General features: G+C 36.7%; 1 protein-coding gene across 7 annotated transcripts in view; it reads right to left on the bottom strand.

Annotated features, from left to right (window-relative positions):
• Nucleotides 1-23,597, bottom strand: part of LOC139738170 (rho GTPase-activating protein 26-like) — a 145,313-nt gene that overhangs the window by 3,794 nt on the left and 117,922 nt on the right. For 2 of the 7 annotated variants that reach the window (XM_071648824.1, XM_071648828.1), the window contains 3 exons: nucleotides 19,401-19,454; nucleotides 14,935-15,018; nucleotides 6,071-6,107 (listed from right to left, as the gene is read on the bottom strand). In XM_071648824.1, the coding sequence (XP_071504925.1) occupies nucleotides 6,071-6,107; nucleotides 14,935-15,018; nucleotides 19,401-19,454 (175 nt within the window). Of the gene's footprint in view, nucleotides 1-4,382; nucleotides 4,452-6,070; nucleotides 6,108-14,934; nucleotides 15,019-19,400; nucleotides 19,455-23,597 lie in introns of all 7 variants that reach the window. The other 5 variants (XM_071648825.1, XM_071648827.1, XM_071648826.1 and 2 more) reach the window with 5 other exon arrangements.

The following is a 23,597-nucleotide window of genomic DNA, read 5'->3' as shown; positions in this document are numbered from 1 at the left end:
AACACGCCAACAGAAAATGGGGGGAAAAATACAAAACCAAACAAATTGTGATGCACTGTTAGTGTCATCGTGGCAACAGTATACATCCAGTAAACTCCTGTGGCAAAATCATAATTCACAGCAAAAGAAAAAAAAAGTATATATACTATGAAATCAGAGTTTATTATTACAAGAAGCAAATGTTATGTAAGACAGGAAGGGCTGTGATTAGATGCAGAGCTCTTTGTAGTTTTGAGTGAGGAATATGTCAAGCTGAAAATGCTTAGTGGCATGAGGGTTAAGCTATTAAAGCAGGAAGTGGGCTGATGTCAATATTAGTATTAGAGCTAGGAATGATAACTTCTTGTTTTAAGGCAATGAGGATGGGAAAACATACACAAGTCAACCCAACAACAAGTCAAAAACATATTGATACCCTCACTATCTTAATTCTATTTTATTTATGTCTTTTTTTTTCTGTCATGAAAAACGGGTGCTGCAGTTGATAGGTGTAAGTATTCCATGTTAAAAATCACTAAAATCTATCACTCCTTCCACTATGAAACCATTACTTATTGAAGTATTAAAGAGCATCACTGAAATACAAGTAAACATAGAGTAAATTCATTCAGATTTTGCTGGGGGAGGGGCATGATATCACAAGAGCGGAAGATGCATGATAACATCAAGCAATTACATCCTAATTTTACAGGCTGGAAGAGGAAAGACAAGATCTAATCTTAACGGGATCACTGCCACTACTCAGCAGGACATTGACTTTCCTGAATCTTAAAGGCAGCAGGGAAGAGTCTGGAAATCAACAGATTTTTTTTTTTTAATCTCTCTCTTTCAATAGCTGAAATCATCTCAAAAGAATGTCATTTCGGCATTCCATACATTGTTAGAGCAGATAATATCCATGTGACCATGAAAACAGAACACCACAGAAAAAATAATCGCATTATCAAATGAACACTCCAATGTTTTTTGTGTTTTTCAGGGTCTTTGAGCTATCCTTTGCTATTGGCTAATGTTCATGGCTAATGTTAGATTCCTATCGAATGGACAATAAACTAGGTTTGCCAAAAATAGGCTGCTTCTTTCAGAATGAATCATTTTGTTGTTGTTGTTGAATAATTTGGAATGGATTCAAACATCTGATATGTGTATACTGATGAAATGAGATATTGGTTCATTTTAAAAAGAGGCAAATTTTATGCTGCAATGACTAATGAGGAGAAGGGAATAGGCCTTCAAATATACTTCACACTCAGATCCTGAGGTGTTTACTACATCTACAAAAAGCCAGAAAATATTTGCAACTGCAATGAGGAAAGATGAACTGCAAATCAAAGTAAAAAATGAAATGGCTTTTGACTTTGCTGAATTAATCTTATTATACAAGTGAAATGGTTCAAGAAGCATTGACTGGTTTTCACTTCAAAACAACAACAACAAATTTTGTCTTTTCCCAAAGTATGCTACACACATCTGGGACTTCAGTTGTAGAAATCTGTAATGACCTTTGCAAGAAGACCTTTAATACATTTGAGGGAAGTGCAATGATATCCTGAAGGAAATATTTATATATATATATAAGACATTTAAAGTCCAATATCATTTGGGGAAAACACACAAAGTATGAAGCATTTTTTTTCACACTTTTTTAAAAATCAAATGGAAGTGAACATCAAATGAGATGCGGGTATATTTTTAAGATTTATACTGCCAGAACATTGCATGAAGACTGAAATCTCAACAATAACGAGGGAGCATGTATACATTTTATCAGAACATGAGTGATCTCTCTCAAAATTGCTGGTCCCCATATACCCATATAAATGGCATTCATGTTTGATATATCAATGTAATCTGCAACAAATATTTGTGTATATGCTAACTTCTTGCTGGTAAATTAGTTTCGGAATGCAGGGATGTTTTCTGTAATTGTCCACTCAGAACAAGGTTCAGACATCTCCCCTCATCAATTTGATTCATGATTTCAAAAACTAAGAAATTTTTGATGATTAACAAATCATGAAAATATGAGTCTTTAATGACAAATCAGAGCGAACATAGAGTGAGGATTGCTCAAGGTGCAAAGACAGTTTGAGTTCTTGTACATGATCTGAGAACTCATTCAAGTAATACAAATGCTCGAGGCGATCTACTTTACATCTTAAGGTTAACACATAATCAAGGAAACAGTTTCATTTCCTACCACCGGTTGTCTACCAAACAAAGATTCCATCTGGAATTGTGGCTCTGGAAGATTTCCAGCTATGAGAAGAACCATGTCTCTGGGAAAATACATGCTATCGGGGTCATGCAATGGGAAATACCTTTTCAAGATGTGAGCTACATAAAATGCAGTATTAGTAAGGCCTCTAAAGCAATGTCTCCTCATTTCCAATACAAGATCATTCCAAGATAGCATATGGTATTAGAATGACATATATATATATATATATATATATGCAAATGCCATGCTCATGATACTTCAGTGTTTGTTTGTTTGTTTGTTTGTTTGTTTGTTTGTTTGGATATTTCACAGCAAATGAGGGTGTTTTTCCCCTTTTCTCCATTCCACACACAAAAAAAATCATCATTTTTAGGGGAGAAATATGCATTCCCTTAAATTTCACTGACATATTTTGAAGGTAATATGCTGAAGGCAAAACTTCAAGCATTATTCTCCTAGCTCTCTCAAGGTGGGAAGTCAAGTGCTCTTTCATTTTGCTAGAAAAATAAAAATCTGTTAAATTATCTTAAAATCCTCTCTCTACACTTCCACTACTATGACATCACAACAAACTGTTGTATCCTCTTGTTTGTTCTTCCAATAGTGGAGGTACATATACCTATTGTAACCAAAATGTTTTAAATTCACATCCTTTTAATAGATTGGTCTATTTTTTTCCCCCTAAAAAGTCAGAGATATGCTCCAATAATATTTCTGTATTCTCTGAATCCACATACATGTTTGGGCTGTAGTCTTCTTTTATGCACCATTACGGTAACATCAAAGTAAATACTTTCCTCATGTATATAGGTATGTTACATTCAAACAAATGAATAGTCTCTGATTTATCTGCTACACTGTACTGGACCCTCATTCTCAGCTAGAAGGAATCCATTTCTGTTTGCTACTAGGACACTGCTTTGCAAAACATGGACTACGAACCATCAGGTCTGATTTGTGAGACTATTCCAATGTGGAATCATTCAGCAAATATGCTCTTTTCTTGACGCCTAGATTCAAAATATCATTCATATTACCTCAAACCAAGATATAGACATATGCAGATAAAAAGGATTCATAAATCCACTACTTGCTATCCTACTCAGAAGCAGTAACACCTAAAGCAGTCTCTCAGCTATTAGGCAAGCTATACCGTCACACAAATCAAAAGGGGAAAAGGATGCCACCAAATAAAAATAAAATGCTATTTTCTGCTCATACCTCTCTAAAACTTCAAGTAATGATACATGGAATAAAGGGTTGCGAGCACGTCCGTGTTTAATTTAATCTTAATACAAAATAAGTCTGAATGCTATACCGTTCATTGCTTGTTCAAACTATATCAATATCCAAATAACACTAATAACGGTATTCTTTATTGTTTTGCAGTATTTTCCACTGAAATCACAAGTTGGTTGAAAAACTAAATGTCCACATTGCTCAAATATAACTAGATTTTCTTTTCAACAAAAAAAAACTAAACTAAACTAAAAAACTATATCCCCACCAGCTTGAATATGTATCTTATACCCTTTCCATTAATCATTCATTCATAACACCATTAATTCCAATTCTGGGTATTTCATGGCATTGTAATTGTGGCAATCCAACCTGAAATGATGAAGTAACGATCAAGCAATGTAGAAATCAAAATCTGAATTTACATTATCCCTTGGTCAGTCTATTTCACCCTCCTCTATGAAAAAAAGCCAAGAAAGTAAAAAGAGATGATATCTGAATAAAATAAATGGTGATAAAACATGATGACTACAGATCAGCCAACATAAGAGACAGAAAAAGACTCAACAAGCAAGTATGTGCTTAGCTGGAGCTCTTTCCTTGGAAAACATCACAATAAAGCTGGAAAAATATAATATGTAACAAAAAATTAATAGGTTAAATCAATACTTAAAGAAGAAAGACAGATTCTATGAAAAACACTGTTAGAGTTTGAATTTGAAATTGCATGCCAAGGTGCTATAAGGAGCTTCATTGTTAGTGTCTCAACATTAGCACTGACAGATTAGTCTACAGTCCAGTCTGTTAAAACATTTAATCATGCAAGCACTAGGGGAAAATTATACATAAAAAAAAAAAACAATAACACATTGCTCTGCAAGTCTACCCTCGGGGCAAGCCAAGGGATTTGTCTCTGACATACTGTGATGATGATGATGCACTTGAGCTAGATGAAGAAGTCTTAGATCTTATTGGTCCTTCATGATTGTCCCTGCATGGGGTTAACCAATGGCAGATAAGCTTTTATTCATGGGAGTAGCACAAATGATTTTGGAGGCAGCAAAAAAGGTGGTTAAATGAAAGGGGGGCAGGTGGTACTGGAGGAGGCACTTGTTTGGTAAGCCTTTTGATATTTCTTTGCAAGTTTCTATGAGTCTATTGATATTGACATGCATAATTGGTATAAGCTGATTAATATATATGGAGCAGGTGATAACAATTTATGCCTGATTGCATTTTTTTTTTTTGCTAGAACCCTATCACATCTCAGACCTATAGCTGTGTAACTCCCATCTGAGTTTGGCAATGTAATGGTGACTAGATAGGCAATGAATCAGAGATTGGTTGGTGGCATTTGAGCATACTGTTCATTGATGCATTTGCTCTTAATTGCTGACAAAAAAAAATGAGACAAGTGATGTTGGTATTATGTAACACAATAATTGATAGTGGAATTACACAAGGTATTGGTCACAGGAAAAGTCATCAGTAGCTGTCTACCTCCAAACGAGGGGATGATTTAATTTGCCTCAATGAACATAGTGTAAATAAATGGTGCTGTCAAAGACAGGGACATTGTTCACACTGCCATGATACCAATATACTCATGTCCAGAAATCACAGATTGAGAGCAGGTTCCTCTCGGAGTAAAATCAAAAGCCGGGTTACTGTTTCCTTTGGGGGTTTATAAACAATAACTCAGGATTTTGATGTTGCATACTTCCATGTTTTAGGGTGAATTAACTTAACTAGTACTTCTAGATAAAAACAGAGACAGAAAATATTCTGATCTTCACATTGTAATCATATACATCTGACACTGTATTTTGGCCACTCTCAATCCGTGATTTAATTTTGGAGAGGCTGAATGAGAAAAGATTTGCTTCTTTTCATAAACCAGCAGACAAGTTAAAGGGTTACAGAGTTAGATCACTGTACACCATGTGAACCGTGATCCTTTCCAAGTATTAAAAAGTCTGTTATGACAAATCATTAGTTACATCATTTGGAAATGTAGGTTCTGGCCCATTACAAGAATTTTGTGACAAAAACCATGTATGTATATAGCATATTATATAAACAAAAGTGCATTTACTACTGTGGTTTTGAAGAACAGGGGCTGCCATAATCTGGTATCAAGGATTAGATTGTGCAATTTTTGGACACAAAACAAAACTAAACAAAATATGTTTATTCATACACAGGGACTGAATGGTAAATATATCATAAAATAGAGATATAAGAGTTATCTGTGAGTCCTTGTGTGAGTTAGTATTCTCTATGGTGTGAAGAAAAGATATGTTCTACAACACCTCCTTAGGCCAGGAATGAACACGCTAAAACCCTCTACTTGGCTTATATTTACTGAGAAAATTAATGACAGTGCCTCTGAATGAATAAAAGCATTCACATTTTTACCTTCTGTCATCATCATTTATCATTTTTTGCATAGAAAGAAAGTGTAAGTCCCTGCGATAACATATGTGTTTGAGATATAATTTGTGTATAAATACATACAAGAAAAAAAAAGAGAGAAAAAAAATATGCACATTCAAATATGTAGGTTAATAGAAATTTCTGATTGACAGGAAGGTTTCCCGAAGTACTTACACCTCATCCGCTCTTGCTAACGGTGGTCTTGTGGGGCCTGTGGATGAGAGAAAGAAGATACCAGTTATGCATATGCTCTAGAGGTATTGAAGAAAGTTGGTTTTGATACTCTTACCTTATTCATGTCTACATATCTCAGTGTATAGACGAATAACAAGGATGTCAGCTGAAAGGATGAGATAGATAAGGAGAGGTAGGAGAGATGAGGAAAGAAATATAAAGAGAAGATTAGGAGAGATAAGGAGAAATAAGAGATAGGATAGATAGGAGAGATGAGGAGAGATAGGGAGAAATAAAGAGGAATAGTGATAGATATGGATAGATAAGGAGAGATAGGAAAGATATGACAGATAGCAGGACATAGGGAGAGATATGACAGATGAGGAGAGATGAGAGATAGGAGAGATAGGGAGAGATGAAGAAAGATAGAGATTGGAGAGATAGGGAGAGACAGAAGTGATGGAAATAGAGGGGTAGATAAGAGAGATAAGAAGAGATAGGGAGAGATAGAGAGAGATAGGGAGAGTTGAGAAGAGATGAAGAGAGATAGGGGAGATAGGAGAGATGGGTGAGACAGGGAAAGGAAGGAGAGATAGGGGAGAGGTTGTAGAGATAGGGAGATATAGGAGAGATATGGATACAGATAGGGAGGATAGGGAGAGATGACAGAGAAGAGAGACAGGGAGAGATAAAGAGAGATGACGAGAGATGACGAGAGATTGTAGAGATAGGGAGATATAGGAGAGATATGGATACAGATAGGGAGGATAGGGAGAGATGACAGAGAAGAGAGACAGGGAGAGATAAAGAGAGATGACGAGAGATAGGGAGAGACAGGGAGAGATAATAGAGATGGATACAGATGGGGAGGATAGGGAGAGATAAAGAGAGATGACGAGAGATGACGAGAGATAGGGAGAGACAGGGAGAGATAAGAGAGATATGGATACAGATGGGGAGGATAGGGAGAGATGACAGAGAAGAGAGACAGGGAGAGATAAAGAGAGATGACGAGAGATGACGAGAGATTGTAGAGATAGGGAGATATAGGAGAGATATGGATACAGATAGGGAGGATAGGGAGAGATGACAGAGAAGAGAGACAGGGAGAGATAAAGAGAGATGACGAGAGATGACGAGAGATAGGGAGAGACAGGGAGAGATAAGAGAGATATGGATACAGATGGGGAGGATAGGGAGAGATAAAGAGAGATGACGAGAGATGACGAGAGATAGGGAGAGACAGGGAGAGATAAGAGAGATATGGACACAGATGGGAAGGATAGGGAGAGATGACAGAGAAGAGAGACAGGGAGAGATAAAGAGAGATGCGGAGAGATAGGGAGAGACAGGGAGAGATACGGAAAGATTGGGAAAGATGAGAGATAGGAACAGATGAGAAATGAGGATAGATACAGAGAGATAAGTGAGAGATATGAACAATGGGCAGACATAGGGAGAGATGAGAGAGATGGCGAGACATGGGGAGAGATGAGAAAGATGATGATAGTACAGGGGAGTAAAACTAAGACAGATAGGTAGGGAGAGAATGATGGTAAATCTGGTGGAAAGAATGATGGAAAGCAAGCAAAATGAAGAGTGAAAAATTGTAGGGGAGATGGGAAGATCAGGAGAGGTAGGAATTTGGAGGAACACAAAAGAGACATACAACTCATTTTATAACAATCCTCATCCTACACTTAATCTGAATACACAAGGAGCTAACACTAAGTAGACAACTGCTTTAGAAGCTCTGGACATTTTACATCTGAATGCAGAAAATAATAATGGTCTTTGCCATTAATGAGATTATGATAATCACACACAACTTAGTCACAGTTATCACTAGACTGTTTATTTACTTGGAACATGGGGGGAGAATGAAACAGAAACTCACAGCTTTCTGATCTAGAAACACAAGAATGGAGTAGAGTTCTCCTCTACATCAAAGTCTATGTGGATATGTACATAGTTTCATTTCATTCTGTGTTTATAATTGTTTGTTGGGTTGTTGTTGTTGTTTGGGGGGATGGGCATATAATTCATCCTTGAGAGATAACAGTAACATAAAAAGATTGATATACAACTAAACAAAAATGAGACTTGTTATATGGTGCTAATACTTGATTTGTGCAATAAATATAGTTGTCACACACTAATATGCAAGATATGCAGTGATGTGATACAGGATGTTTGACTGGGGTACAGAGTGGAATACAGTGGGTGGTTACGGATTGCCTGTAAAGAACTTTTGAGGAGAAAAGGGAAAACCACAAGAGGAAATGAAGTGGCATCTCATTGAAACCAGGAGTAACCTCATAGGATCTTATACATCCTTTATGTCCTTCCGTGGGGTTGAGTGAAGTAATTAAGTCTTGTGTGCAGTCAAGAGCAGCAAAGGATTATCTGGCTACAGTGAAACAACACACTTTTGCGGGCAATAAGATGTTACATAATACCCACCCCCACCATCCATATAAGGCAATTCTCTGAATTCCACTTTTCCATCATGAGAATGGTAGGTATATAACTGAGGAGTCATCAATTATTACCTCCAAATGAATGCCCCTGGCTACTCCATTAAACAAAAACAAACAAAAACAGGAAAAAAAATGCATCTCTTTTGTGGTTACCTAAAATTCAAAAACTCTCAGGAGTTCTTCAATAAAGATTGTATTCACTTATAGAGTTATTAATGATCCTTTTTTCTCCTCCTCCCCCCCCCCCTGCTTAAAAATGAGGGCTACAAAAAGATGAAAAGAAAGATTCATCTAGAAAGTGCCTGTAATCACAAGGGTCTTCCATATCACTCTTTTCATAGTATTCACAAATTCACAAGAATATTACTTTAGTACAGTCAAAGATGTATATTGGTGCATTTTCACTAGCCACTAAGCAGTTTTTCATTATATGATTGGGGTCAGGAAATGAACCAAACAAAAGCACAACTTAAATACAAACAGAAACAAAACATAAAGGGAGAATGCTACACATATATAAATGTGGATCGAGTAAATGCAATGCTCAGTATTAGAACACATCATTGAAGTTTGAAGAAAATCGGACAATCCATTCAAAAGTTATGAATTTTCAAAATTTTAGTGCTACCACCCCTGGATACGAAAAGACTATGAAGAGTTCTTGATGTCATTTCAGGTCAACAATATGAGAAAATATTAGGAGAATTCCACAAAATTTTTGTCTTTAATGAACAGCACACAATCCCTTGACTTGTCACTGACATGCATCAAGGGTAATAATTTCCCATCCACTTTCTGAAAGAGTGTAGTCAAGTGCTCTTTTATTATTCCAGTAAAACAAAAATATGTTAAATCCTCTTTATGTTTTCTTTATATCATTGTCCAGCACTAAAGTCACAAACTGACAAAGTCTTCTCATCCAGGGATGGTGGCAACGAAACTTTAAACTTTTGAGTGCATTGTCCAATCTTCCTCAACCTTCATTTCCATATTCTACTGATATATGCTGTATTTACTCAATCCACATATATATATTTGGGTTGCATTTCCCTTTAATTTGAACTGCATGTTCTATTTATCTAAAAAAGAGAAAAACAAATTTCTAGAAAGTCATGTTTAAATCATATGCACAGGAAAGTAAACCAATGTCATGGAAACAAACTGAATATATAAAATGCAGGTACATTAAGAAATGATAGCAAATTAAGAAATGATAGCAAATAAAAAAAGCAAATCTGACACTCACTTGCTGTCAGAAGTTCTATATCACATACACAGACACACAAATAGATCTATGACTGGTGAGAGCTGACAATTTTTCCATGCTTTGATAACTACTCAGTCAACAAGTGAAAATCACATGAGAGATGAGGAAGGTGCGTGGGCCTAAGGTTCCCCTCTCCCCAGCCCCCCCCCTTGTCTTTGTGGTGGTATCCATGAATGGTAAAGATACAAACACATGACTAGACAACACTAACCACAACCACGAGGCATGCAGTATATCCAGCCATCACACTGGACTGGAATTATATCAATACCAAAGTAGACCTTTAAGCCCCCGTTCCACTATCACGATTTGGACCCCGATCTGTCCCGATCTAGCAGATCGGGAGAGAGCGGCAAAAGCGTACGGGGATCGGAAGGATCGTAGCAGCAGCGTGTGGAGGTCGGGGTTGGAGCGGGCAGTTTTTCAGATCGGGAAGAAATTTTGAACCGGTTCAAAATTTCTTCCCGATCTCCCCGATCAAAATTGACATATTTTTAATCGTACGGCAAGCGGGGAGAGCGTAGTGACAGCGTAAACGCAGCGGGGAGAGCGTAATGACGGCGTAAACGCAGCGGGATGAGCGTCACAAGGTCTTTCTGAGCGTAGTAACATCGGCACAAGAACGGGAAGTAATTTTAGCTGTAATTTTCGAAGAAGAAGAACAGATGAAGAAAAAGAAGAGAAGAAAGCAGCGAAGCAGCTACCCAAAAGGCGAAGAAAGAGAGACTGCACGTGATGCTGAAAGAGGAGGAAGAGGACATAGCAGAATTTTGAAGAATATGAAATCATCTACAACTGGAGGAAGACGGACTATAAAAGCAAGGACATCAAGAAAAATCCTTTGAAAAATCAGCACGTCTTTGTTTATACAATGCATTGCTGCAAAAGAACCGTTAGTTGAGGAGGCTCTTCAAGTTCAAGTTCAAGTTGATTTATTTCACTTCCAACAAACAAATAATAAAAATACAAAGAAACGCTCATATACACAGACGTCATGAAATCAGTACCACAATGCGATGAACAGAATAGCATTGTAAAAGAGATACAGGCAAATTATCAACAGAGATACAAATAACAGTTACGTCACTGTGGTAAATGCATACAAAATATTGCTGGAAATGGAGGGGACTGCTAAAAAGCAGAGCTTGTAGTATTAGAATGCAGTCCCCTCATAGAGAAAAATATATAATTGCAAAAAACCACAACAACAAATTTTCCTAAGCGGTAGCAAAAAAAAAAAAAAAATGACAGACAGAGTAATACACACATACATGCACACATACGGACGCACATTAACAAACACATGGCGGCTCTCTTGTAAGGAAAAAAACTGATGAGAGGATAGAAAGAAATAGTATTGAAGAAGGTAGTAAGTCCGAGGTGGACAAGGGGGGGGGGGGGGGGGGGGGGGAGGAGGGGAGAGGAGAGGGAAATGGTGGGTCATAACCAGGGCACTGGAGGCACAGAAGCACGGGCTCGCTGATGAAGAAAGAGTAGTGAGAATAACGAAGCAACAACAACTTTGAAAATCAAAAGTAAAAAAAGAAGAATGAATCTTCGAGGTCCACAGTATATTTCTTCGGTTCTGCATTGATGCTAATAAGTTGACTGACTGCTGACCCACAGTCGAATCGGGGTACATCGGGGCACATCGGGCACTTTTCAGCTCTCTGAACGGGGTAACAGCGTGATAAGATCGTATAGATCGTTCAGAGCGTAGATACAGCGTGCATTGATCGGATAACATCGGCAACATCGCACTAACAGCGTAGCTACATCGTTCTAAAGCGTACCGGCAGCGGCAGAGATCGCAATGTCTAATTCCCGATCATCGTAGTAAGAGCGTAGCAAGCACTTGGTAGTCGTAACTGCAGCGTACTTAGAGCGTTCTAACATCGTACTGTGTCCAGATCGGCTCAGGTTTTACCCGATCCTTCCCGACCTGAGAAAATTGTCAGATCGTAGCGAGAACGGCATAGTGGAACGGGGGCTTTATGAACAATGGGTGAACTTAAGAAGGACGTCTTATCTAGATTTCATTTCTGTGTGTATTCATGCAAACATGCATGCATCTGAGTGGATATGTGTGTGTGTGTGTGTGTGTGTGTGTGTGTGTGTGTGTGAAACTCACATAAATGAATATTATGAATGAATGAAACTATAAATGAATGAAACTCAAATAAAAGAATATTATTAAAAAAAAAAAGAGTGTATGGGAGTGTGTGTGTGTGCATTTGTGTGTGTGATTTTATGTGTTTATAATGCGTATGTGTGTAAGCCATGGATTGTTTCAAAATGTAGACGTCAGAGACAAACTGTCTGTAGCCCATGCTGTGAACAGTAAGTACTAGCAAAAGCTACAATCTACAGGAATAAAATATCAAGTATCATCTTTCTAAAAGGCTAAAAGCCTGTTTTTTCCCTTTTTTCACGTAAACAGTCAATGTGTAAGAGATTAGATAAAAAAGGTAACATATTGAATATTTTCAATAGTTCCAAATGTCATCCCAAACTTCATACAATCACCTGTTCAAGACTTACATGGGGGTAATAAATCTACGCACATAGGCACATGTAGTAGACTATGGCTTTTACAACCTTCTGCATCTCAGCACATAATTCTAGATATTGTAATTTTTTTCATTCAAACATGGAATAATTGATTAGCAATTGGAGCAAAATAAATGCAAAGCATACAGTGTACAAACAAGAGAACGAGAGAGATAGAGAGAAGAATCAAGGAGTATGTGGCAGATGATGAGGTGCAGGGGAAGATGAAGAAGAGGAGGAGGAAGAAGAAATTGTAGAAGAAGAAGAAGAGGAAGAGTGGGAGAAGGCAGGGAGAAAGAAGAGGAGAATGATGTGGTAAAGGAGGAGGAAGAGGAGGAGGAGGAGGAGGAGGAGGAGGAAGAGGAAGAGGAGGAGGAGGAGGAAGAGGAGGAGGAAGAGGAGGAGGAAGAGGAGGAGGAAGAGGAGGAAGAGGAGGAGGAAGAGGAGGTGGAAAGGCTGAGGATGATAAGCATTACTACAAGAATGTAATAGATGAGGACAGAAGGAAAATGAGGGAAAAGATTAGGAGGAGGGAAAAGATTAGGAGGAGGGAAAAGATTAGGAGGAGGGAAAAAAAGATGAAAGAGGAGGAGGAAATCCTCATCAACAACCAAATACAAATACACTTTTTTTTTTCAGCAGTATACATCTTGATATTTCTTGACAAGGCGGTATATACATATATATGTTTTGATGTGTCTTTACATGATAAGTGGAACAGCCTAAATCTATTAGCTAGACAAACAGCTTATACAATGTATACGCAATCTATATACTGCATAGTGATTCAATACAAGTTTGAGCTATATGCAATGACATCACGGAGTATTGATAAGATAGATAAGGAAGGCAGGTCAAAGACATTTAGGAGAAAGAAAATGTTGGATCTCTCTGGCTGAAACTTTGTCCACAACAGCAGAACTCTCAGGCACAAAGATAAAAGCCTGTATGTCATGTGGATGGAAGGAGTATGTTTCTATCAACCGGAACATGAAAACAATACACACAACCCATGACTGGTTTTTGAATGAGATAACACTGGTATTTTCCCATAGAAACTCATCTTTCGTCAAATGATACCCATCAGCTGCTGATTCAGTCAAGCTTGAATTTCCTAGTAAGCCACCTTCTTTACGTAAAACTCGAACAGTCACTTTCATACACGCTGCAAGCTGTATTAGGAAAGCCGTTCAGGGTTTTTTGGGTGGTTTTTGTTTTTCAGGCTCTTTACATTGATTCTATCATTTGAAGCCAGTATTCTCAATCACCATCCTGAGCAACACAGTCCTCAAAGTACTTCACTCTTTCATCACATTTTCTTCCTGCAACATTGGAACACTGACTACATGGATCAATCTCAACAGATAATATCTAACTAGTAATTTGAAAAATCTATGAAAAACAACAACACCAGAACAGACAAAAAGCAAATAAAATTGAAAAATATGTGTTTGTACACAGCCAACACAATCAGGGTGCCATACTATGATATCCAACATGATTAGAGTGCCATACTATGATATCCTACATAATTAGAGTATCATACTATGATATCCTTTTAACACTTTTTTTTTTTGACTGAAGACGTGACGAATACTACCACAAACAAAACCCTTAATCAACAACCAAAAACAAAAACAAAAATAGAATAAGCAGATTTGGAGACTCAGAGTAACAATGTTTCTTTCAGAAATAAGTCAGAAATTACCAAACCACCCTCTGAATTAAACATATCTCACACACAGCTAACATGACACCTGACACCTAGTGTCAATACACAATGTGTGAAAAACATCTTAGTAGAATGATCTGAAACACACTAAACTGGAAAGCATATTTTGGCATGAAATAGCTGATTTAGACTGCTCTTTTTGAACAGTTATAAAAAAAATGTGTGTGGATAACTTCAGATTTCTTTTAATACATAGAGAGTAATGATGCATTTTAGAATAAAGAGCAAACATAGGTTCAGTGAAGTATGATATCTATCTAACCTCTTTGCATGAGAAAAATTGTCTCTGCTTTACTTAGTTCAAGTATGGATCATGATTTTATAATTTACAATCAGGTTCTGAATGTCTTTATCTTTCTTTCGCATGCAGTGCATTCTAAGCTATGGACAACTGCTGACTTAAGCTGAAAATCTGCCCATTCCTATAAGAGATCTCTAACATTTTGATGATGAGAAGTAACCCCTGTAAAGGACGGCAGATGAGTTTGTGTTTTATCAATTCTAGATAAGAGGTATAATTTGATATTCCTGTCATAAAGAAATCAGCAGAATTATCCAATTTGTATGCCTTTTAACATTTCAAAGTTTGTTTGTGATTATTATTTTTTTAAGCATGTGTGCAATAACTAGACAAAAAATATCTGAATACACAACAGCAAATACAATGAGTGGGTTATATGCAACTAAAATGTATTCGTGATCACAGATTCCACAAAGAGACCGGGGGGGAGGGTAAAAATGAATGAAGTGAGTCTGGAGAAGGACAGATCAAACAAGAGAACAAAGACCTTGGGGTGAAGATGGACTCTATCGTGCTACCATGGCAACGAGTTACCTGCTCGAGGGATCTCAGAGGGAGAGCGGTACGTTCGAAGGGGACTGGACCGATCCTCGTCCAGACTTTGGGGAGGGCTTTTACCTGAGACCGCCCCAAAAATTAATCAGGCAGAATTTAAGGTTAGAGGTGGGGGAAAAAATTATCAATAACATGAAAAATATCTTCTGAAATGAGGAACTCATCCACAAAATAAAAGGTCCACAGAGCAGCCACAAAGAACATGTGCTATATCAAAAGGCTTTAAGTGAAAAAGGTTTTATGTCCCTTTTGCTACGAATCGCATGAAAGATGATGAGACACGCTTGCTGAACCTTGAATAGAATATTTCTTCCATTAAGGGGCTCAAACGGAAGAATGGTTTCTGAAATACTGCATGTGACGTTAAATAATGCAAGTCACGTCTAGTCTGACCTTCAAATGTATAGCTGTGAGTAAAGCACAGACTACTGATCTTGTTATTTTACCCTCAATCAAGCATGTAAACAATCTAAATCAGTTTCACCTTTAACTAAGCAGGTTGCATCCAGTTGCACACCACTATCTTTTAGTTTCTTTTTAAGCAACACTGTGCATTTCTGCATCTGAGCTTTAGTTTCCTGCTTCCACTAAAGAGACTTCATGTGCTAAGTTGGCTACAAGACGGGGAAAAAAAAAATAAGATTGCAATCTGCTGATCCTAGCCCTCTCGCTAATCTAAGAAAACAACCAAAGAGCAGAGTTTATGGTTGGAATTGATGCTTTGATATTATGACATAAACAGGCAGCAAGCTTTAAATATTCCCACATGACCCTGTGAAATTCAAGGAGAGCCTGTATCTTATTCTGCTCTCTATATAAGCTACCATATAAAACATGTCACAGGTAAAATGGTGGACACTTTTTATCAACACAAAGTGTGGACAATGGAGGAATTGACATTAAAAAGTAATAAAAGAAATCTACATATCTCACAACACAGGGAGAAGCAGACTGTCAAATCAAATGCTGTGACAATACTGACTACAACCACCTGCAATCTACTATAATTTCTGAAGCACAAATATTTGAACTCCATGTGTGTTCACAGAAAATCAAATGCCTTAATACTCTCAACTGAACAACAGATGCTGTAAAGCAAATTAGGATCACATAGATACACTGCCGCAACAATAAAGCACAGTAAGTAAATGCTAAAGCTAGAGCTAAAAAGTTGAAAATAAGAATACAAACAAAACATGCATGAATATAAATTAACCTTGTACTTATACTGATTTATGAAAAGTAAAGAATATTTAATCACAAACAGTCAGGTAAATATATTCATAGCATTTCAAAAGTCATGAAATGCTGCATCCACAAAGTTTCTTTTCTACATCTCTGAAAAATATATTTAGCTCAAAGTCCCATAAAGAAGGAATTATCTGCAGGAACAAAGTGCATACATTCTTATTTTCAAATAAACATACCAAGAGTTTTCCCTCTCTCTGACATAATAAATTTGTGCCTAATATTTTCAGATAGAAAACATGACAATGTTTGCTCATGTTAAAGGTACATACTAACTGCAATGGTCTCTATCCTCCAAAAGCATTTCCGCTAGCACAATATGCAAAAGCACATGCATCTCATCAACTGCATATCATACCTTCACAATCGACTCACAAGGTACTCCATCATCTTGCAGTGTAATTTTTATCAAGACTGAAGATTTTTGTGTTAAAATTGCTAGAAATTACTATTTTGATTTAAAAAAATAACAAAAATGATATAACTGTCAACTATAAAAACCAAGGTATAGTAATAGTAATGATGATGATAATAATACTATCAGTATCGTCATTACCATGATGATGATGATAATTAATGTTATTATTATTATCATTATTATCATTATATTATCATTAATAGCATCTCTATTATTATAACTATTAGAATCATTAGCATTATCATTATTATCATCATTATTATGATCATTATAGCAATAGGTAATACAGTAGCACGATAGTAGGCATATCAGAGTAAACACTGTTTTGCTGAGAGTCCTCTTATTCTCTCATTACATTTTTTTCATCACAGTAGCTGAATCAAATTCCCTACAATCTTAAAGAATCAAATGAAAAAGCCCCTTCAAGTAGCAGTATGTGTTTTGCAGGGTGGGAGTTTTCACAGAAACGCAGTATGGCAGAATATCAAAACGTGAGCAGAATTGGAACGGAATATATCACTATTATTTTTCTTATTAGCTGATGCTAACGACAACTGCATGATTCTGAGCAAGCAAACATAAGACAAATGGCTTTATATCCTGTCCTAAGGACTGGACAACCTAACCATACGTCAGAAAGATTCCGGAATTATCTAAAGAATTATCTAAGAAATTTTCCCTTTACACTGATTATCCAAGGCTCCCCAAATCTTATTCACAGATTGCTGGTCCTATACTGCAAGTAAACATAACGTTTTATAGCTTGCTCTCTTTTATATGTTAAGAGCACTTCCCTTATCAAGCATGTCAATGAAAACCACATTATCTTTGTGGGCGTGCTCTGGACTTGCCCTACATAGCAACGAGTGACCAATGCATTCCAAAATTTATTTCTGAAACTGCAATCATCAAAAGTATGATCACTGGATTACTTCTTACAACATGTGACTAGTAGTGACAAGTCAATAAATTTGAGTTTAAAAAAAAGAAAAAAAAAAGAGAAACCACATCATATCATAACCATGATTATTAGGTAGAATTATAATGGATTTTTTCTTCTATTCCAAGTTGCTACGGTTCTTATGGAGCATTCAAAATCATAGTCAGTGTAAAGGGTTGTGAAGGTGAAGGGAAAATGAGCTGAATAGATGTAAGAAAATTGTTAATTTCTGATGAAAAAAAAAATATAATCAAATCCAGTCTGACATTGTCATTTTTGCTAAGTCACTGGTACATTAGAAACCACGAAGAGAGAAAGCAAACAAACAAACTAACCCCCCCCCCACCAAAAAAAAAAAAGCCAAGAAGAAAAAAAAAAGAAGCCATATACAAATAACATAGTGAAGGCCAATTGTCATCAAAGGAGTCCTAATCCATGACTGACTTGAATTGATGAACATTTCTTTGCATAACAAGAGCATTGTCAAAGACTTCTTAACCTACAAATTCAGCCCATCCCTGCCAATATTCAACTAAATAAAGAAAAAACAACAACCCACACACATTGAGTGTTATGCATGGTTTCTCATTTTTTATAATAGGTCATGTTAAGGCCAGATGAATCAGAGGAACACATATTATTCTTATTCCACATCAACAAAGCATGCATGTAAGAAAAATCAAATTCAATTTATGCCTACATCCATCTATGTCTGTAAAATATCAACAGACACACAAACATTGGCAGTGGAACAATTCAACCCATGGGAGCGGAAAACATCCTACAGCAATGATGGCTTGAATTCACCACTAGAGGGCGGCAGAACAGAATGAAGCCTCTACCATACCATAACAACGAATAGAAGTTGGTAACCACAACAACAACAAGACTACATAGATAAAAGCTACAGACCATGATGATTAAGTCGACACTATGGATGACCACAAGAAAGACAAAGAAATTGGCTGTCTTTCTCTTCAGAGTGGAAAAAAAAAGCATGTCAAATCAAAGATACATCTTAAGAAGTCTACAAACAGTATAAGAGACTATGAATATTTACTCTGACTGGTGGATGACTAATTGTCCCTAAAAAGTATATCGCAGAGGATGGAAAACAAATAAAACAATACCCAAACAAAAGTTCTACACAAACATGTCACAGCTGTTAGCCCGATGAGAGCAATTCCTTAGCAGTGAACAGGTTTGCAAAATGATAAGAAAAATTGGCAAAATACACACAAGTTCACAGAAAAAAAAAAGACACAAATAATACCTGGCAGATTACAGAGACATATCGAAACATCTACATAACATATATTTGGCAATAGAGCTTACTCTAGGCAAAGCAATATACAATATTCTTACGACTCATGATAGATATCCTGTTCAGACATACTTGGAGAGCAGGAATGATGACAAATGAAAGAAGATAGCAAGACACGTATGCAAATAAAACTGAACATTGAAAGCTAAGAAAATATTCGCAAGGCACCAGATGACCCAACAACAAAACAAGAACACTAGAGGTATGCCCTGCAGAAGGTCACAAGTACCGCCAGCGAAAGAGACCCACTTTATGGCACTTGAAGATCACAAGCTCATGGAGGAACAGAGCAATCAGTCTAGTCCTCATTTGACCCCTTGACCTCCGTTCCACAAAGCTGACACTCCTTCTCGGCAATTAATTTGTGACATTCTGAAGGGCAAACCTGGCTACACAACAGAGGAGACTACTTGAGGACGACTGAAATGCGATAAACTTGTGCGACGACGTGACTGTCTTGTTTTCGTTATTTCATTTGGCATGCGTTCAGCAGACATGGAACAGAGAAAATTTACCATGGTAAGTATGGTACTTTGGGTACTTCCTCATTTGAATGGATCTCCAGAATACTGAGAGATGGAATGTAGTGAAGTAAGTAAAGGAGGGTTGCATGTTAGTACCTTATGAATGTGACTCGAATGAGATCAAACATGACATAAAGCATACAATCTCAATCTCATTCTGTGCTATCAAAAAAAAAAAAAAAAGATTCACTACACGTGATATCTATAAAAAAAAAACAACAGAAAAACAAAAAACCAAGGTTCACTACACATGACATCTTTTTTGGGGGTGTATTACAAACACTAACTGATGCAGGTTGGTAAGAAAAAAAAAACCCAGAAATGATGAATTCCCTTTATTCATGACTGATAGATCAAAATCAATCTCAATTTTTTTTTTCTCCAACCTTTTCATCTGTCACTATATGTATCTCGTTACCTCAGTGGGATCACAGTCCCATTTCATGGATCCACAACTAAGTTATATGTTGTGAAAATCAGCGTATGGCAACTGACACAGTTCTGGTGTATAAATGAACATATGGCCACAAATTGAGAGCATGGAAGAATTCCGTATCTATGATCTTTTGACAGATTTTTCAACATCACAGTTTATCTGTAAGAATTTATTGCAAAGTCTCCATTAACAAAACAAAATCAATACAGGTATCAAGATGGGTTCCTTCTAAATAAGCACAGGATGCTATCTTTGCTGGGATTTTTTAATTCTACTGATGAGGTTACATATGTCAAAAAGAGTTGTGAAATTCCCCAAGTTGGCAAGGTATAGATCTAACTTGGCTTACAGTTATGTCTGGGGTCCCATACTGTACAGCAATTACTGTACCAATGACTACCATGTACAAGACTAGCAGCTTGCATGAAACCAGGCATCACCAAATATATGTATTTCTGTCGTTACCGCAAATAATCACAATTACTGTAATCTGTATTGATTGCCAACCTCCTTACAAAATGAGCCCAAAATGGCTTCTTTGTAATAATGAGAAGGCTGAGAATGATGATGATTTGTGGATGGTCAGTCAGGACAGACAAGGAGATTACTGACCAGTGACAGTGATGATGACATTGACATAGCGGTCAGAAGTGATGCTTGTGTGAAAGGGTGTATGATCATCTGGGGGCATTTCATGAAGCATTTTGTCCCACAAACTTTCAAACAAATTTGCTCTAGGCCAATCAGATGCAAGGATTTCAGTAGCTTATAACAGTTTGTCAGATGAAATACCTGACAAAACGCTTTATGAAATGTCCCCCTGGTGTGAGTTGATGACATGATTGATAGTGGTATGGTGGGCTGTAGTGGGAGTTGATGTTGTCCTCAGTGAAGGTAAAACCAGAAATTAATGTTTGTATTTCTGTACAGATGCCAACATTGTTGAATTGGCATCACATATCAAAGGCTATCACATGCTACCATCAATGACTAGAATAGAGTGTTTCATTGATCTAATGACAATGCAGAGTCCATACACAATGATATCTACCATAACAAACCACACTGATGACAAGTAATTCATAGAGAATGCATATTCATGGTTGCTATGGTTACCATACGAAGGCGACAGCATAATGCAGTCATTCTTGCAGGGATGCGGGCACAGCGTACAGTCTGGTAAATAATCCCATTATGATACAAGTGACTGATGTGTTCTGGGAAGAGATTTGGCTACATACTGCATATTCATCAACAGTAATTCAAGACTTGTTTGTTCAATGCATTTTCTTACAGATAACCTGTGACAAGTTAAGAACCATACTGCGCTAAACAAATTTCTGCAGATGCCCTCAAAACACTTAAATCCAGCACAGCTGTATGGGGAAAAGACATTGCTACAATAATTTCTCATAATGAATATGCAGTTCTCTTCCAATTACAAATTTCAATCAAGACTTCATAACATTGTGCTAAGTTAAATGTCACTATCTTATTAACCAGTTATGCATTACAACACTTATACAAACATCCTATGAATTTATTAGCTAGGCCTCATGAATTTGAAAAAACAAAACAAAACAAAATGATAAAATGTTTGCAGGGAATAACAGATAAAACAACAAAAGCAAAATTACCTCTGGTGTAGAATCATTCAGTTTTCATTGATCCACAAGCAGTATTAATAAATGAACACAAAGCTAACACTTGAATTAGAATAATTATAATCATCATAAAAGATATCACTGCTCTGACACAGATATATTTCTGCTATTCTATCTACTCAAATCACTGCATATATTGAATATTTTTGGTGGTTTTATTTTTGTGAATGTAGTCTGAATTGGTAATAAACTACATACCAAAATATTGCCTCCTGTAACACAACTAAAACTTGCACTAATTCTACAGTGGAAAATCACTGGCCTCATTGCCTCAAAGAATTAATTTTTCATTCTGTCACTGTTCTTTTTTCGACAAAAAAAAAAGTTTAAACCACACAAAAAAATTGCCTTAGAGGTCATGATTTGTGAAATATACAATATGGCCTGATAGCAAGTAGGAGGCAAAGAGGATATGAATATATGCATATGTGTGGTTTATGTATAGCATATACCTAGAAACATGCCTCAGGAATAAGATAATATATATATATACCCTAAACTACATGTACAAAGAACAGAGCAAGATACAAGTGAATGCATTCTGTAGTCTGGTAAAGCACACAAAATATACCACTGATATAAAGATTCTGCATGTTTCTGCTTGATTTTGACTGTTTCTAGTAGAATTTAGAATATTGCAGCTTGTTAATCCACACATTGCTAGCCACTCCTACAATTTACAAAGAACAGTATAACAGTGCCCAAAATTTTCCAAAACACACATATTCACACATTATCATCTTCACACAACCATACACACAATCACATCAGGTGGGAGCTACTTACAAAGCGGTCATGTACATACCAAGTATACCAAGTAGTTTGGTCTTCTTTCTTTTCTTGCTATTCTATTTCCCAAATCTCTAACTGCACAAAGCTTCTCAAGATATATGCTTAAATTCAAGTGAACAACCATGGAGGCACTGGACAGTAAGAATTAAGACCTGTGGTGTATTCATAATTCTTCATTAAAAACAAAAAAATAATAGAAATTCCTCCCCATGGAGATTTATTCTCAAGGTCAGTAACTTGTTTGGAAATCCTGCATTGTACATGAGCAATCAGACACATTAAACGATTACCAAGGAACAAGAATTTCTTTCTAAAAATTCGAAAGAAAGAATAAAAAGAATGTTCATTTAAATGTCAAAGAAGAAAATCAAAAATGAAAGATAGTCAGGCTGAGGGAGAGACAGAAAGAGAGAAAGGGAGAGAGAGAGAGAGATGAAAAGAGAGCATTTAAAGTTAGGATTGACCTCCATTACTCAGGGTATGTTTGATGAAGTCATGCTGTACAAATTAGGCTCACTTAAGACCCGCTCTCATTTCCCCACATGGTCAAGATATCACACCACCCTCAATTTAAACATGCTACACCTGACAGGCTGTTATCATATCACCATTTGAAGTTCATTGCCTCCTGAAGAAGAGGAAATTGATATCATATCTGATATTGCATTTCTCTCACTAGCTCTGTCTTTATCATCAGCTACATTTCACAACTTGCAAATGTTCTACATTGCTATAGATAGTCATGGATTTATGGAACCTAAAAAAAAAAAAATGCTGTGTAAATTAAAGAAAAGGAACGTGTTTAAATTTGGAAGCAATTAACGGCTCTTTCAATTAATGTCATCTAGGAACCGGTCTTCTAATCTGAAAATATCTCTTTTTACAAAAATATAAATAAAATGAAGTCTTAGGTGCTGGGGGTATTTGTACCGTAGAATAAAAGAAAACAAACAACTTACTGTCATATGAGACTTCACATAAATAAAATCTAAGTCATTTTACTTTCTTTTCTAAGTCAGTTTCAGGAGACTATTAAGAATACGAACTGGAAATATTAAACCTTTGATGTGAAAAGTATGGTTATGCATTCCAGTGAAAAGCATGCTCTCCATTCATCTGTGCAGGGTCTGATCATACCACACACATATATATTACAGACCTGTTGCTATGGTTACAGGATGCAAGAAGAGATGCAAGCAACTAACTACACGGGAGCAAAACACCCATCGCTCCTTAACCTCTAATTCAACGCCACTCCTCACCTTCCATTAACTGTATATCATTCTAGATACAAGC

This window comes from Diadema antillarum, unplaced genomic scaffold (genome assembly GCF_040938485.1).
Source record: "Diadema antillarum isolate AM-2024a unplaced genomic scaffold, OU_Dant_1.0 seq00000727_RagTag, whole genome shotgun sequence".
Lineage (NCBI taxonomy): Eukaryota > Metazoa > Echinodermata > Echinoidea > Diadematoida > Diadematidae > Diadema > Diadema antillarum.
The sequence above is the reverse complement of the archived record's forward strand: the minus strand, read 5'-3'. Positions and strand labels throughout refer to the sequence as shown.